Source organism: Sus scrofa, chromosome 15, assembly GCF_000003025.6.
Source record: "Sus scrofa isolate TJ Tabasco breed Duroc chromosome 15, Sscrofa11.1, whole genome shotgun sequence".
Taxonomy (NCBI): domain Eukaryota; kingdom Metazoa; phylum Chordata; class Mammalia; order Artiodactyla; family Suidae; genus Sus; species Sus scrofa.
The window spans coordinates 105726929-105742651 of NC_010457.5; the positions used below are offsets into that span (position 1 = coordinate 105726929).

The window sequence follows — 15723 nt, forward strand, 5'->3', positions numbered from 1 at the left end:
ATTTTTTTTCCTTTCTTTAGGGCCGCACACGTGGCATATGGAGGTTCCCAGGCCAGGAGTTGACTCAGAGCTACAGTTGCTGGCCTATGCCACAGCCACAGCAAGGCAGGATCTGAGCCACATCTACAAGCTACACCACAGCTCACAGCAACGCCAGATCCCACACCCACTGAGCAAGGGCATGAATTTAACCTGCATCCTCATGGATACCAACTGGATTCGTTTCCACTGTGCCACAATGGGAACACCTCCATTATTATTTTTTTATTAATAGACTCCCCTACCCTGAAATTTACGTGGACACACATGGCTGCCTGGCTAGGAATTATTTTTCCCAGCCTCCCTTGCAGCTAGGTATGGCCATGTGATTGATGCAGCTGATGAAATGTGAACAAAAGTAATGTGTGCAACTTCCAAGTCATTTCCTTAAAAGGAAACCACTTGTTCTCCTCTTCCTCTTTCCCCTTGGACGTGGTTGTAGGGATGAATTAGCTTCAACCATGTGAGAGAGGGTGATACTCTATGAGATGATGAAGCCATAAGATATAAGGAACCTCAAGACCCAGATAACTTCGTGGAGCAGGGCTACCCTGGTCTACCCACCTCCCTCTGGACTCCTACCTGAAAGAGAAATAAATGCTTATCTTTTAGAGTCTCTTAGTTACAGCAGCTTACCATGTTCTTTAACTAACATAATGAAACTATAATAATATCTGCCATCCTAACTGGGCATTGCTTTGTGACGACCAAACCAGACCATAATTGCAGGACATCCTGTAAAGTACTGAGTAAAACTCCAGTGTAAAATATCATTGGATCTAAAAGAGCAAAGACCCGTTACATTGTGCCCAACTCCTTTGATCAAATGAACGGGATGCCTCCCATGTTCAAGGGACAGAGAAGGATGTTAAGATCAAGAGCAAACATGCTCAGGCACATCTGTCATCTCATTTCATCATCCCAATAATTCTATGACGGGAGTATTTCCATTCATATGTCATAGGCAAGGAAACCAAAACACAAGCGGTTAACCCCCGTGCACAGTGATCATACCTGATGAACGGCTGAGCTTATTTATTCCCTCAGTCCCAAAGGCTGTGCTCTTCCCAATTCCCAGGGCTCAACACCAGGTCCTGTGACTGCCGCCCTCAAAGACCTCACAGCCCATGTAAGACCAGATCCACAAGTAACTGACTCTTTCACAAGGCATATGAGATGAGCATTGTAACAGAGGCCTAACCAACACGGTGCAGGGGCGTCTGAGGAGGGAGCGATTAATTCTAACCTGGAGGGTAAGGAAGGATGTTTGCATTGACCCATTTGTACTGACCTTTAAGAAACTGGCAGAAGCGGATAAACAGAGATGAGAGAAAGCCACGACCAGCTGAGGGACCAGCATGAACAATGGCAAAGAGATAGGAAAGCAGGGTCCATGAGGGAAATGATGAGTAGCCTGTAGGAAGGCCCGGTGGAGGGGCTTCATGGGGGAAGATGGGGCTGAAAGGCAGGCCAGGGCCAGGCCACGAAGGTCTTGCATGCCAGCATCAAGCTGAAATGCTGCTTTTTAGGCAACAAGAAATCACAGATGCTTGAGGAGGGATGTCATGCAACCCACTCTGTGTGCCAGGAACAGGCAAGAAAAAAAAAGCCAAGTGCTCCAGCTACTGCAGCGTCATCCAGACAACAGCTCATGAGAGCCTGGATGGAAAGCAGCGAGCAGACGCAGGAGACTGGATGTGGGATTCCCGATTAGCACTCTGAGTCTGAGCAGCCAGTGACAAGCCCGTTTGCAGGAGCTCTTTACAAAATCGCTGCAATTCTCATCGCTGATTTTCTACACCATTTTTCTGTTTTCACCTTCAGCTAAGAGGATTACTTGCGGGGGGGTACCTATGTGCCTTGTGTACTGTAATTAAGATAAAACAACAAAAATGATTGTGGGGGGGCATTTTGGGAAAAACTGATGAAATCTGAATGGGGCTGTGGATTAAATATGAAATGATTTAAGATAGATGATGTAAGGACAGGATTTTGTTCTATAAAATTCTACTGCTAGAGATATACTTAAGGGCAAAAGGAGTCTGATGTTTCTAATTTGCTCTGGAACAGTTCAAAAATATTCTCGTGTTTCTGTTTTACATGAATAGACACATAGTTTTACAGAAATGGGGTTAAATGCACTGTTCTGCAACTGGGAGTTTTTACCTAATGATATATCTTGGAGATCTTCCCGTGTGAGGATATGTATTCTTATTTTATTCCTTTTAATAATATCATTGTATTTTGGGAGTTCCCATCATGGCACAGTGGAAACGAATCCGACTAGGAACCATGAGGTTGTGGGTTCGATCCCTGGCCTTGCTCAGTGGGTTAAGGTTACGGGATTGCCATGAGCTGTGGTGTAGGTCGCAGATGCAGCTCGGATCCCACGTTACTGTGGCTGTGGTGTAGGCTGGCAGCTACAGCTCCAACTGGCCCCCTAGCCTGGGAACTTCCATATGCCGTGAATGCAGCCCTAAAAAGACGAAATAATAATAATAATAATAATGTCATTGTATTTTAAATAGGCATCAATGACTTTTTAAGAAGTGTGGATTTTTCAATGTTCTAAGCAATGCCTTATTAAACTTTACCATGTTTGTATCTTTAAAACAAAACAAAACAGAAAAAGACAAAACAACAGTCAAGGCCTTGGAGCCCAAGTCTCTCCATGGTGGCTCACACAGGACCTCAGCCCTCTCCAGCGTGGTACTCAACTCTGGTACCTCTGTTGATTTAAGTCATACTCCCAGCAAGGCACATAAAGAAGAAATTCCAGTGTTGTGTGCCTCCCAGTTTGCCATGCCTCGTGGCTGTTTTCAGGCTTATGTGCTCTTGGGGAAGTGGCTGAGCTTCCCAGCAGACAATTGTGGTAAATAATAAGAGTTCCAAGGAACACCCTGATGGCGAATTTCTTGGAAGCTGTAAGGAAGAAGCAGAGCAGTAAGCAGTGATGGAGAATGTTTGCGTAACCCTCCTGTACCCTCTCGCCCTGACACCCATTGAGCTTTCTCTTTCATGATTGTTTTAGCCTCTTTTTCCCTTCCAACCACCGACCACTCAATTCTTTGAGGGAAAATTAACATTCATTATGCAATTTATCTCTCTCCTTTTAATCCAGAGTGTCTGTCTCCAAGGTCCCTACTCAATAATTAATGTTTGTTCTCATTTCCCATTCTCCAGAGCATCTATTCTTGAACTGCAGGGTCAACAATTAACACTAATTATGGCTTTTTCTCTCTCTAGTGTTGGTTCTCGGAATCCCAAGTTGCCCTCCCCAACCTAAGTTATGTGTGTGCATGTGACTGTAAGCACATGCCGAGGTGGAAAGCACCCAGGGGCAGGCTTTCCCAAGCCTCACCACCATTTAGCAGATCAGTAAAAACCAAACATGCGTTTTTGGCAATGTCTCTGGTATAGTTATCAGTAATGAGACGACGAAGCATAAATACATACGTACATACATGCATCTGGAAATGAGTGGGGGGTTAGTTAAATAGATCTCAAAATCTTGTTCAGATGTATTTGATTCCCTCTGATCTTTTTCCTCCCTATTTCTATCTCCTTGATGTCTCACACCTCTTTCTCATCACACACACACACACACACACACACACACACACACACACACACACACACACGGAATTTCCCTTTAAAGCCACTCCTCCATTTCGGATCCTCTCAATTGACCCCCTTGCTATCTATCACCTCTCCCCTAACTGCCTTCCTCTGGTCTGTCATCTTAATTCCTTCCAGCCATTAAAACAGCATTTTTTTAGGGCCGCACCCACAGCATATAGAGGTTCCCAGGCTAGGGGTCAAATCGGAGCTATAGCTGCCCGCCTACACCACAGCCACAGCAACACAGGATCCAAGCTGCATCTGTGACCTACCCCACGGCTCAAGGCAGCGCCAGATCCTTAACGCACTGAGCAAGGCCAGGGATCAAACCTGCAATCTCATGGATACTAACTATAGTCATTCATTTCCGCTGAGACACGATGGAATTCCCTAAAACAGCATTGTTTTAACTAGCTTTCATTTGACTGACAGAGACAGCTAGGAGAATAATTCTCACCCAAGGTGACTGTAAGAGATCAAAAAAAAAAAAAAATCATCAGGGCTATTCAAAAAACCTGTCTATCTTTTTGGCTGGAATCAGATGGGTTAGAATCCCTCCTGGTCCAGCCCTTCAATTTATGCTACAGCTGGAGGCTGGGGCTCCTCACGCTCGCCTGTCATCCCCCCATCCCTGCACGCACTGGGGCCCCGTAGCACATCTGCTGTTCGAATCTGGGCACCTTCCCCACAGCGGGTGTCAGGCATTAACTGCTTCATGCCCTTGCCCTGTCAAAAGTTCTCCTCTCAAAATTTAAGCATCGCAGTACCTGCAGGGTTTCACACTCAAACATCTTAAATAAAAATATTGTTTTCTTCAATGCTTTTTAAATCCTAGGTCAACCTTCCTTCCATGATAGCATCTAAAGGTTTTCAAAACCATCTAATTCATTATGAGGCTTAGGCATCAAGGCATCCACTGTTGTCCCTATCTTGGGGTAAGGAAATAGCCCTTTTTCCAAGACTTTTTCACACTCTTATATAAAACCCTGTATTGTTTTTCAGCCTATGAGTCTGTCCATTCAAACACCAGCCATGGAGAGGAAGAGTCTAGTATTCAACAACTTCTCAAAGGTAAGATTTTCCCCGAACAAGTCACTTGTACTTCTCCTCTATGTCATTTGACTCTTGCGCATATTATTTCATACCCAGACCTCCGGAAACACATTGTTTCTTCACAAATATAGCAATAAGTAGGAAAGAAGATTCATTTCTTGGAGAGTCTAAGAAATGGCATATCCTTAAGCATTAAACATGGGCAGCCTGTGTGCTGTGGTCTGAGTGTAAATATGAAGGGAGAAGAAAAGTCAAACCAGATGCTTGTGCTGAGCTGGCCCGCGAAGGAGATTTTTGCAGGGATGTCCTGTGGGGTTGGCAGGTCATACGCTGCACAATTCACACTAAAATGAGATGGGCATTGCCTCCCAGAATTGCTCACAGCTCAACCTGCACATCCACAACCTAGAAAACTACCCAGAAGACTCTCGGGCTTGCATGCCAAACAGAGGGCTGAGGCCAGTTGTGCCTCTTGCAAGTTTTCTTCTCTATTTCATTTCCCCCATGGAGAAATAAGCAAAAACCAGGAGTGCAGGTGACTCTGTAGCTCATCCTCCACCCACTGCCATTGCTGCTTCTGCTTCAGACCAGGGGGAAAGGATGATTATGGAAAGACTTTCTCTCGCTCCTAAAAATAGTCTTTGATTAATAGAGAAATGTGTGTGGTCTTCCTCACTGCTTCTTTGGGGGCAAGCAGAGATGAATCCTCAAGAAGGACCTGCTCTAGCAACAGGCAGCAATGCCCCAGAGCAAGGGCTGGAGCCAGAGCTGGGTGGAAGGCTTTGTTTTTGCTAGAAACTGCAAAACTAGAAGGAGAAAGGGCACAACCATATGCCGGCTGAAAATCTGTAAGCAGAGAACTACATGGGAGCCCAGCATTCGGCATCACCTCTCTTGCCATTCTTGGCTGGACATCCTGACCATAGTGGGTAGAGTTTCAGGATCAGACTGTGCATTCTCACTTTTTGGTTGGAACTGGGCCAGGGCAGCTCTTAAATACGAGCCCTCTGATGAAGGGTGATGATGGCAATGATGACAAAAGGACAACCACTGATGATCTTTCTGATGCGCCAAACACTGTGCTGAGTATTTTACATTCATTTTTTTTACTTCATCCTCATAGCAATGATATGAGGTAAATTCTATTATTATCCTCCCTTTTCATCTAAGACAATATGGCTCAGAGAGGTTAAGTGACTTGCCCAAGGTCACACAACTATGTGGTGAAGATGGGATTTGAACTATAGGAAGCTGTATGTTTACCACTATGCATGGTTAGTAGTGATGTCAATTTAAACAGGCACATTTCCATCTGATAATGTGTGAGAGTTGAGGAAGTTTCTGACTTAATAATGACTCATACTAATAAATGACTTCTTTTTTTTTTTTTTTTTTTTAGCTGTTTAGGGCCGCAGGTGTGGCATATGGAGGTTCCCAAGGTAGGGGTTGAATCGGAGCTGTAGCCCCCGGCCTACACCACAGCCACAGCAACTCGGGATCCTTACACCACTCGGGAAACTACACCACAGCTCACAGCAACGCAGAATCCTTAACCCACTGAGCGAGGCCAGGGATGGAATCCACAACCTCATGGTTCCTAGTCGGATTTGTTTCTGCTGTGCCACAACAGGAACTCCAATAAATGACTTTCTATTGTACATCCTTTTCTCTTTCCAGTTCCTCTTACTCGGCATCAGACACCCTTTTGTGAGTAATACTGAAAAGTATTGCAATTTTTAGAGATATGGGGAGTTGCTGAAAAAAAAGGAAGAACCATTGGGGAGAACCAAACTCTTAAAACAGATTATCAACCCAGATAGTCCCATTCAGAGTAGCTCTCCAGACCAAAAATAGTCTTCCAAATATGTCTGAAAGTGTTACAATCTCACTTCATTGTGATTAAAATCTCACTAATAAGAGATTTACTTTGAATTCTGAAGTAGTCTCTTAAAAGGCTGATACTTCTGAAAAGCAAACAGTCATTCACACTTTAGTAAAAATGTTTTAATCAAATGGTTGTCCTCTTGCAACTTAGCTGAGAACAGCTGCTCCAAGAGTCTAAAAATTCCAACAGCATGTACACAGAGGTGGATAATTTGGGAGGGGTATGTAGAGTTTTAAGAGGTGATACCTGTTGGGGTATCTTGGAGGGCCTGGATGAACAGGAAAATATTAGCTATATGGAAAATGAGGCCCACAGAGAAAAGTACAGAAAGGGAAATGGTAAAGTGCCAAAGACAAACTCGAGCTATTTCAGAACTGCTCCAGAGCAAGTTCTATATGCAGGGAAGGGAAAGAAAACTTTTATTCCTTCTCTACTCCTAGTAACTAAAAGACCTTAGGCTAATGCAAATTTTTTCTTATTTCCAAGCTTTGAACATATTGTTCCCTTTGCCTGGAGCATAATTCCTCAACCCTCCTATCTCTTGACATTTTTCAAATTGTGGTAAAATATACATAACATAAAACTTGCCATCGTAACCATTTTTAAGTGTACAGTTTAGTAAATTCATGCTGTTCTGTAACCAATCTCCAAAAACTCTTTTCATCTTGCAAAACGGAACGTCTATATCCATTAAATGACAACTCCATTCCAATGGGACCGCCCGTATGAGCATAGAGGATATAAGTATGCCTGCTTCAGGGCTTATTATACAGGAAACTTATTTGCTCCCTTGATGTGCTCAAAGAACTAATTGTTACATCTCTTTGAGCTTAACACTCCCCATTTGTTTTTAAGAAAATGGATATAACACTCCTCTGAAAACACTGGATGCCCCCCTGGGATGGAGTTCAGAAGGCAATTTAAAACATCTAATCATTGGAATCTAGAGCTTTTACAACTTTTTGGTTTCTTTTCGGTTGATTGGTTTAAAGGAATATTTTCAGTAGGTATTCAGTGAGAATTGCTCTACATGAAGATGTACCTTTGATGTATCCATGGAAGGAGGTGAGCTCCGCATCCTTCTATTCTACCATCTTGATCTCTGCCTCAAAGAATATTTTCAGATAAAAATTACAGTTTAAAAAATTATATAGGAGTTCCCCCTCATGGCGCAGTGGTTAATGAACCAGACTAGGAACCATGAGCTTGCGGGTTCAACCCCTGGCCTTGTTCAGTGGGTTAGGGATCCGGTGCTGCCATGAGCTGTGGTGTAGGTCGCAGATGTGGCTTGGATCCCGTGTTGCTCCGGCTGTGGTGTAGGCCGGTGGCTACAGCTCCGATTAGACCCCTAGCCTGGGAACCTCCACATGCCGCGGTCACGGCCCTAGAAAAGGCAAAAAGACAAAATACTACTACTAATAATAGTAATAATAAAATAAAAAATTACATAGATGGCAGACTTTGGGTACTTTTGCACTTGAAACTGGTTTTGGCTATTTGCAAATGAATTCAGAAGTCAGGGACACATACAGGTTGTCATTTTACTGAGGCAAGAAGTCAAATCATACACATCACAAGGCTGGGAGACAACAGACCATCCTTAAGGCAGCCAACCTCTAAGCCAACCTGTGTCCATTCATTGTAACATCTGCAAGAGCTCTTGTGAAGTTTTTTTCCTTAAAAAAGGAAGTTTGTTTCCTTACAAACACTGATCTTTGTAATGGCCTTATAAAGCAGGCAAACTTCTGGGATTGGCAATAGAATTAGGAGAAAGTGAAGTAGTCTAACAATTCTATGTTTCTCTATCAAGAAATAGTTTTATAAATCACTCTAATTATTTATTTATTTACCTTAAGAGTCTGAAGAACTCTCCCCCTTTTTTCATTTCTACTTTCGCTTTACTGGGGATATGATATGCATGAGGGATAGTCACAAATCTAAGGACTCTTGAAACTCTCAGGATGTCCTTCCTAAAGCATGGGGTCTGCCACTCATAGTGTGTGATATGCACGAGGGATCAGGGCCTTGCTCAAGCAGTGGAGTCATGCTTAGCACAATGCATTTTCAGGCTGGTATGGATTTCAAGATGTTTCAGTGTGTATATCGGTTATATTTCTCAGCCTGTAATAAATTTGAGTATATTAAGTTTTGTTCTGTCACAATGATCAAAAAATAACTTTTATTAACTAGTAATCCATAAGCACTGTTCTCTATTTCATCACTCTTCAGACATTTGTGTTATCTTCTCATGAAAAAGACCATGAGAAGCATAAGGCTTTTCCTAAGGACTTTTTTTCCTCCTGTTTTCTCTTTTGCTTCTTTCACACATCTCCCTACAGCCTAAGGATTTTGTCTCAGTTCCTAGCCATTCCTCACTTGGAAATTAATGAAGACACCAGCATTACTACATGTCCAATAGAAACAACTACTGAGTCTGTTTTACACTGGACATAAAGCCTGCTCATTCATTCATTCATTTAACAAACACTAACTGACCATCTACTAATGCCAAATAAAGTGCTGGGTATAAGAATACAGTTGAGAGGAGTTCCCATTGTGGCTCAGCAGAAACGAATCTGACTAGCATCCATGAAGATGCAGGTTCGATCCCTGACCTCGCTCAGTGGGTTAAGGATCCAGTGTTGCCATGACCTGTGGTGTAGGTCACAGACGTGGCTCAGATCTGGCATTGCTGTGGCTGTGGTGTAGGTCATCGGTCACAACTCCAATTCGACCCCTGGCCTGGGAACCTTCATAAACCGCAGGTATGGCCCTAAAAAGACAAAAAAAAAAAAAAAAAAGAATGCAGTTGAGAGATAAAGTCCATGCCTTAGAGTCATCCACAGTAGTAGAGTGCTGAGAGCTATGAATGAGCACAGGTTAACTCATTCTGGAAGCTGGGAAGGCTTTTGAAGGGAGAGGACATTTAAGCTGAATTTCTAAGGATATATGCAGAAACCAGTCAAGTATAAAAGAGTTAAGAATGTTCCAGGGAAGAGTTCCCATAGTGGCTCATCAGTAACAAACCCAACTAGTATCCATGAGGACACAGATTCAATCCCTGGCCTCACTCAGTGGGTCAAGGATGCAGCATTGCCATTTGCTGTGGTGTAGGTTGCAGACCCGGCTTGGATCCTGCATTGCTGCGGCTGTGGTGTAGGCCAGCAGCTGTAGCTCTGATTCAACCCTAATCTGGGAACCTCCCTATGCCATGGGTGTGACCCTAAAAAGACCAAAAAAAAAAAAAAAAAAAAAAAAAAAAACCCAGGGAAAGAAACCACATGAAGTCTAGAGAACATGGCAGCATGGGAGAAACGTAAGCAACTTGTAATGTCTGGACCCCAAGGTACTTGTAGGGGAGGAAGTGGGGAGAAATGTAGCTGGTGGGGTGGGCAGGAACCAGATCACAAAGGCCCATAGGCAGCAACTAAGGAATTTATCCCAAAGTCTGTGAGATCCTATTTACACAGGAATTGACATAACCAGATTTTTATTTTAGAGAAATGAGTCTCCCAACTACATAGAGAATGGACCGAAATAAGGTAAGACTAGAGGCCAGGATACCAGATGTCTCTACTTGTTTGAGAGCAAATGACCAAGAACAATATTTTCTGAAGAATATTGAATTAGATTGGTTGCTACTTTGCAGGTAGCTCTACCTTCAGCCTCTTTTTAAATTCCCTTCTTCCATACCACTTTCCACCACAGATATCCTTATTAATCATATTATCCCCTATTAAGCCTTATCATCAATTGGAGGGTTCCTTGCGTAATTGATATTTTATTGCTACACAGCTTGAATTTCAATTCCATCATCTTGCTTTCCTTCCATTTGGGGCTTAGTAAAAAGCCACGGATCTTTAGACTTCGCCATAAAAAGTAATTTATGGACTTTTGAGAGAAGTTGGTGTTCCCAAAGCTAAAGCCAGACCCTTGAGATTGAGCTAGCCTTGGTCTAAGAAGATATAAGTAAATAAAAGAACTGTTATTCCAAGTCGGAAGAAAAATATTGTCCTTGCATTTACTAGGCACTTCCATATTAAAATTCAGACTGACTCATATCTTCTAGATCTGTCTACTTGGCTCCGGTAATAGAGCTCCCTGGGGTATGTCTCTAGACTGGAGACTTTCTCAGGTCTTAAGCAACTGTTTGATATGCCCATCTCACCCTCCTCCTCATCCAGGAAGATTTAAAGTGAAAATGTGTAGCATAAACAAGATCTTAAATCTTGTTCCAAGAATTTGATAATGACAATACCAAAAGGCCATCTTGGGTCCTGATCTTCTGCATTAAACAAACAGGCTCAAGATTTATTATAACACGACAAAAGCTCTCAGGTCATAGGCATCTTGAGTCATATCATATAAAATAAAGTATTTTTAGATATTATTCTTAAGGAAAGGTCAGCAGGGCTATGTAAAGGGACCAGAATTATCCTTCCTTTTATGGTTTAGTTTATACTGAGAAGATTTTTTTTAATGATATGGAATTTGCCTTTACACTTTCCATTTTTGACCAAAAGTACAAAACCAAGAAGATACTAGGGCTGGCTTTTAGGTCTCTTCCATTGGTTTCTGCTGCAAGTCCACATGCAAAGCTGTGAGAAGGCAAAGGTACTTTCTGAGATCTGTTTTGGCAGTGGGTACATCCCTTCCTTGATGATGAACTACTGCAATTATGGGGGAAGTTCCATAAGTGCACACAGCAATCAGAGGGTACTCAGGCCTCAGAAATGATATGTGTGGAAAAGGCCCTACCCGTATTTGAAGAGGCTCCTGCCAGCACTTTCAAGAGCTCCCGCCCTTGTGCCCACCGAATGTTTGGCCACTTTGGAGCCTGCAGGTCTAACATTCTCTCCCGAGCCTTGACACAACATCTAGGAGGAAGCCAGGTGGCCCACTTTGCCTGATAAGATAACTTGTTGGAGTACAGTTTCTATTTTGATATTAGATGGGACACACCAAAGCATCCCATATCAAGGGAAATAAGTATTCTGAAAAAATGGGAATAAATATGACTACCTTTCATTTTTATTTAAAAGAACAAACCACTTGGGAATTAAACATGGCCAGCATAGGTTGAGAGAGAAGGAAATTTTAAGGCACCCATATTCCATGCTAGCATCAGATGCTCTTTCCTGCTTCTCAAGTTTTGAGTGTCTGCTGAAGGATCCCATGACTTGAAGAAGGCAGCAGAGGTTTGGGGCAAGACCCCCATCTCCTAAGGGTCATCTCTGAAACCGCCTGATTATCTGGTGGGAACGCTATCTCCTTGCTAAAAGCCTGTGGCTAGATTAATGCTAGCATTTGAAAACCTACTCGGGCCTGATGGTGGGCAGCCAGGGAAGGAATGTGTTTTCTGTTTATCTCTTCGATGGCAGAAATGTTCATCACAGAAAGACTCTGAGCTCCCAGTTTCAGGCAAGCCTGGAAGTGGTGTAGTCTGTAGTCTGTGAATGTGCACACCAGCTCCAGAATAACAGGAAAGAATCAGGCCTGTGTTCACAGCCAGTTGCCTGCGTTGCTCCATAGGTTAGTCAGTTTCTTCAGTTTGATAAGAGGGGTAGATCCTGCCACATGGTTCAGAGAGGAAGTTTTACCACCCCCCTTGCTTTATCTCCCAGGAATGCAGTTTGAGTTGTGTCTCCTCCTTGACAGCTTGGACCTCAGTAAATTACCAGGGTCTTGACCCAAGAGATGGAGAAGTCTTAAGCAATTTTTCAGTCTCCTATCTAAAAATGTGTTTACATTTCTTGAACTCTGGCTGACTGATTCATTCTCCTGGTGTTGCAAGAACTTTCCTTATGCATTAGAATTTATAAGTTCCATTTCTAAGAGACCTATGGTTCCTTCCAAGCCACAGGGAAGTGAACCTCATCACAACGCAATTCTGCCGGGCTGGATTTGTCCAAAGATGGATCAGGGCCAAGCAGCTGTGATGTGGCAAGACCAAGGGAGGCTAACAGGAGGCAGTGTAAGGTGGAGGGGAAAGTGGATGCTAAGTCAGGAGATCTGGGTTCGGGTTGTGGTCTTGGGCTATTTCAAGGTATGGCCTTGAGCCAATCACATGAAACCACTCTCTAGGCCTCAGTTTCCCCACGTGTCTTAAGATATGTTTGAAATCTGTGCAGAAGCCATTTTCAAAGAAGACTGAAGAGAAGAGCTGAGAAACAACAGAAAAGAGAAGGTCAGCCCACGAGGAATGAGGAGAGGCTTCGGGGTCAAAGAGGCAAAGATACAGAGTCCCATATGGCCATAGATTCTTTTTTTTTTTTTTTGTCTTTTTGCCCTTTCTTGAGCTGCTCCCGCGGCATATGGAGGTTCCCAGACTAGGGGTCTGATTAGAGCTACAGCTGCTGGCCTACACCACAGCCACAGCAATGCCAGATCCTTAACCCACTGAGCAAGGCGTAACTTCGTAACTTCATGGTTACGATCGAACCCGTAACTTCATGGTTCCTAGTCGGATTCATCAACCACTGAGCCACAACAGGAACTCCATGGCCATAGATTCTTAACAGAGCTACTTAGGAGCAAGTATGGAAAGGGCTTTTTTTTGCACACTGGTCCTACGCGAGAGAGACTAAATCCTTGTCAGAGAAGCCAGGCGCTTAGCTAAATCTGTTCCTCAAATAAACATTCCTTTACAAACATTAAATTTACTTTCTTGGGGGCAAAAAAAAAAAAAAAGAAGACCAAAATAAATCCTATCCTTTTGCAGCATGAGGTTGGTCCCATAGGTTAGTCAGTTTCTTCAGCTTTTCTTAAGGCTGAGTCATGCAGCCTTAGACTCAAATTCTTACTCGAAACCTCATTAGATGTACACCTTTGGGCGGGTTACTTTACCTTTGAGCCTCGGCTTCCACACCCATGGAGCGTATGATAACACAACCACGGAGGAGAGGGGTGCAGATTACACGCCAGCGCCACCTCAGTGTCTGTGGTGCCCGCTCCAGGGGAGCGCCACGATTTCCGTTAGTCCGCCTTTGCCTTTGTTCGCTTCACGTTTCCACCCCTCCTGTTGCCCCTCCACCTCATGAGGGAAAAGGGAAGTCTCTGATCTCCCTATCTGGAAGGTTGCCGGAGCATTTTTCTACTTCAGTGAAATAGGATCATACAAAATTTATATTCAACAGTATCAGCAGATTTTTTTCCATCAATATTTCCTTTTTAATTTCAGCTTTATCTGAATTTTAGAAGCACAAAGAATTTAGTTTTGTTCTTTTAAAGAGCAACCAAGACAAGAAAAATAGAAATTTGAATATAAGGTTGCAACCCTATAGCTAACACAGCATTTAGACTGTGCCTGTAGAGGTTAGAGGTGTTACTTGGTGAGTAAATACGAATGCCATAGACACGTGTGCATTTATAATCTTATACATATAAACTAGCATGTATGTGTATGGTATATATACAAAATTCATGAGACCTAGACCTGACAAGCTTGACCCTTTTCTCTCATTTTCATCACAGCAAACAATGAAACTGGACCTGATCTTCACATGAATCTTAATGAAGCCTCACCTTTGAGCCAAAAACCAGAGAAGCAGGTACAGTACTGACTCTGCATGAACATAAGACTGGGAGTCAGGACTTTTGGGTTCTTGTCCTGGCTTGCTGTGTGACCCTGGGTGAGATTCTTCACCTCTCTGGGTCTCATTTACTTCATCAATTACATGAGACAAGTAGACTATAAAATCACAGAGGTTCCTTAACTCATAGACTTGGAATGTCCTAACTCAACTTGGACTGTTTTGTCTAGCTCTCCATGTGCGTGGATAAGCTGAATAGGCCCTTCCTTGACTCCTGTAAAGTCAAAAAGGGAACAAGGGAACACAGAAAACATCTTCCATCCAGGCAGTAGGGACTAAGATTTTGTGCCAATGGGCCCATTTTTTCCACTCCAATTCTGATTCCTATTGGGGAGGAAAAAGTAACTAGCAAGAGAAAAAAAAGAAAACAAAAAACAAAGATACTGTGAAAAAAGGAGAAAAATGCCAGAGTTCCTGTTGTAGCCCAGCGGAAACGAATCCGACTAGAAACCATGAGGTTTCGGGTTCGATCCCTGGCCTCACTCAGTGGGTTAAGGATCCAGCGTGGCCGTGGGCTGTGGTGCAGGTTGAAGATGTGGCTTGGATCCTGCATTGCTGTGGCTGTGGTGTAGGCCAGCAGATGTGGCCTGGATTCAACCCCTAGCCTGGGAACCTCCATATGCCTCTGGCTCAGCCCTAAAAAAGAAGAAAGAAAGGAGAAAAATGCCTTATCTGGATGGATTAAGAATATCTATTAGTGGTTCAAGGACATATGTTCACAAATATTTATAAACATGTTTCTTTAGTTGAAGCTTTGAGGCTGGCACTGTCCTCAGATTCACTCTAGAGAGATAACTTAGGGGAATTTCTAGAGCTTCCCAGGTCTCAGAGAAGCTGGGGCAGAAGCAGCACAGCCCAGGGCTCTCCCTGCCCTGCCACAGCCTGGATGCAGAGCGGGGCTGTGCAGGAGGGACAGGCATGGTCTCTATGTCTCCCTAATCTCCAACTTCCTGGCTTTCTCCTCTTCCCTCACACTCATTAAAAAACAATAATATTATAAGCAGTTTTGTTTTCCCGTATGCGCCTAGAGAAGTTCTGAGGAAGTACCTGAACTCTCACTGTTGAATCCCTGGCCAGGGTCAGGCCTCCCCTGAGGTAAAACATGGCAGAGCCCACACTTCCTGCCACTGAGGAACCACAGAAGCAATATTTACAATTTTTTTTTTTAACATACCTGCTTTGAAGACACTCTTTCTAAGGGATCTAGAAGGTTTTCTTTTTCAAGAGAGTCTGTGACTGAGGAAAATACACTGTGCTATATTTCAATAATTCCACAACTCCAAAGGCCTTGAGAATACCTCCTATACCCTAAACACTCCAAATTCACACAGCCTCATGGTTGTATTTTAAGAGACCTCATATCACCTGCAATGAAAGAGTGGCTCCGTCATGTCAAATTAAGTCCTAGACTGAATTATTACCCTTGCAGTCAAAAACAGGACCACTAGACCGAGGGTCCTAAACTCTAGTCTCCTCATTTCCCCTGTGAGGCTGCACAAACCAGCTCGCTCTGAGAATTGCCTGTGCCTGGGA

The 15723-nt window shown here is 43.4% G+C and overlaps 1 protein-coding gene across 4 annotated transcripts in view; it reads left to right on the top strand.

Moving 5' to 3' along the window:
• The window catches only part of KIAA2012 (KIAA2012 ortholog), a 135502-nt gene that overhangs the window by 45726 nt on the left and 74053 nt on the right, over window positions 1-15723 (top strand). For all 4 annotated transcript variants that reach the window (XM_005672082.3, XM_021075192.1, XM_021075194.1 and 1 more), the window contains 2 exons: window positions 4663-4731; window positions 14072-14148. In XM_005672082.3, coding sequence (XP_005672139.3) covers window positions 4663-4731; window positions 14072-14148 — 146 coding nt within the window. The remainder of the gene's footprint in view (window positions 1-4662; window positions 4732-14071; window positions 14149-15723) is intronic.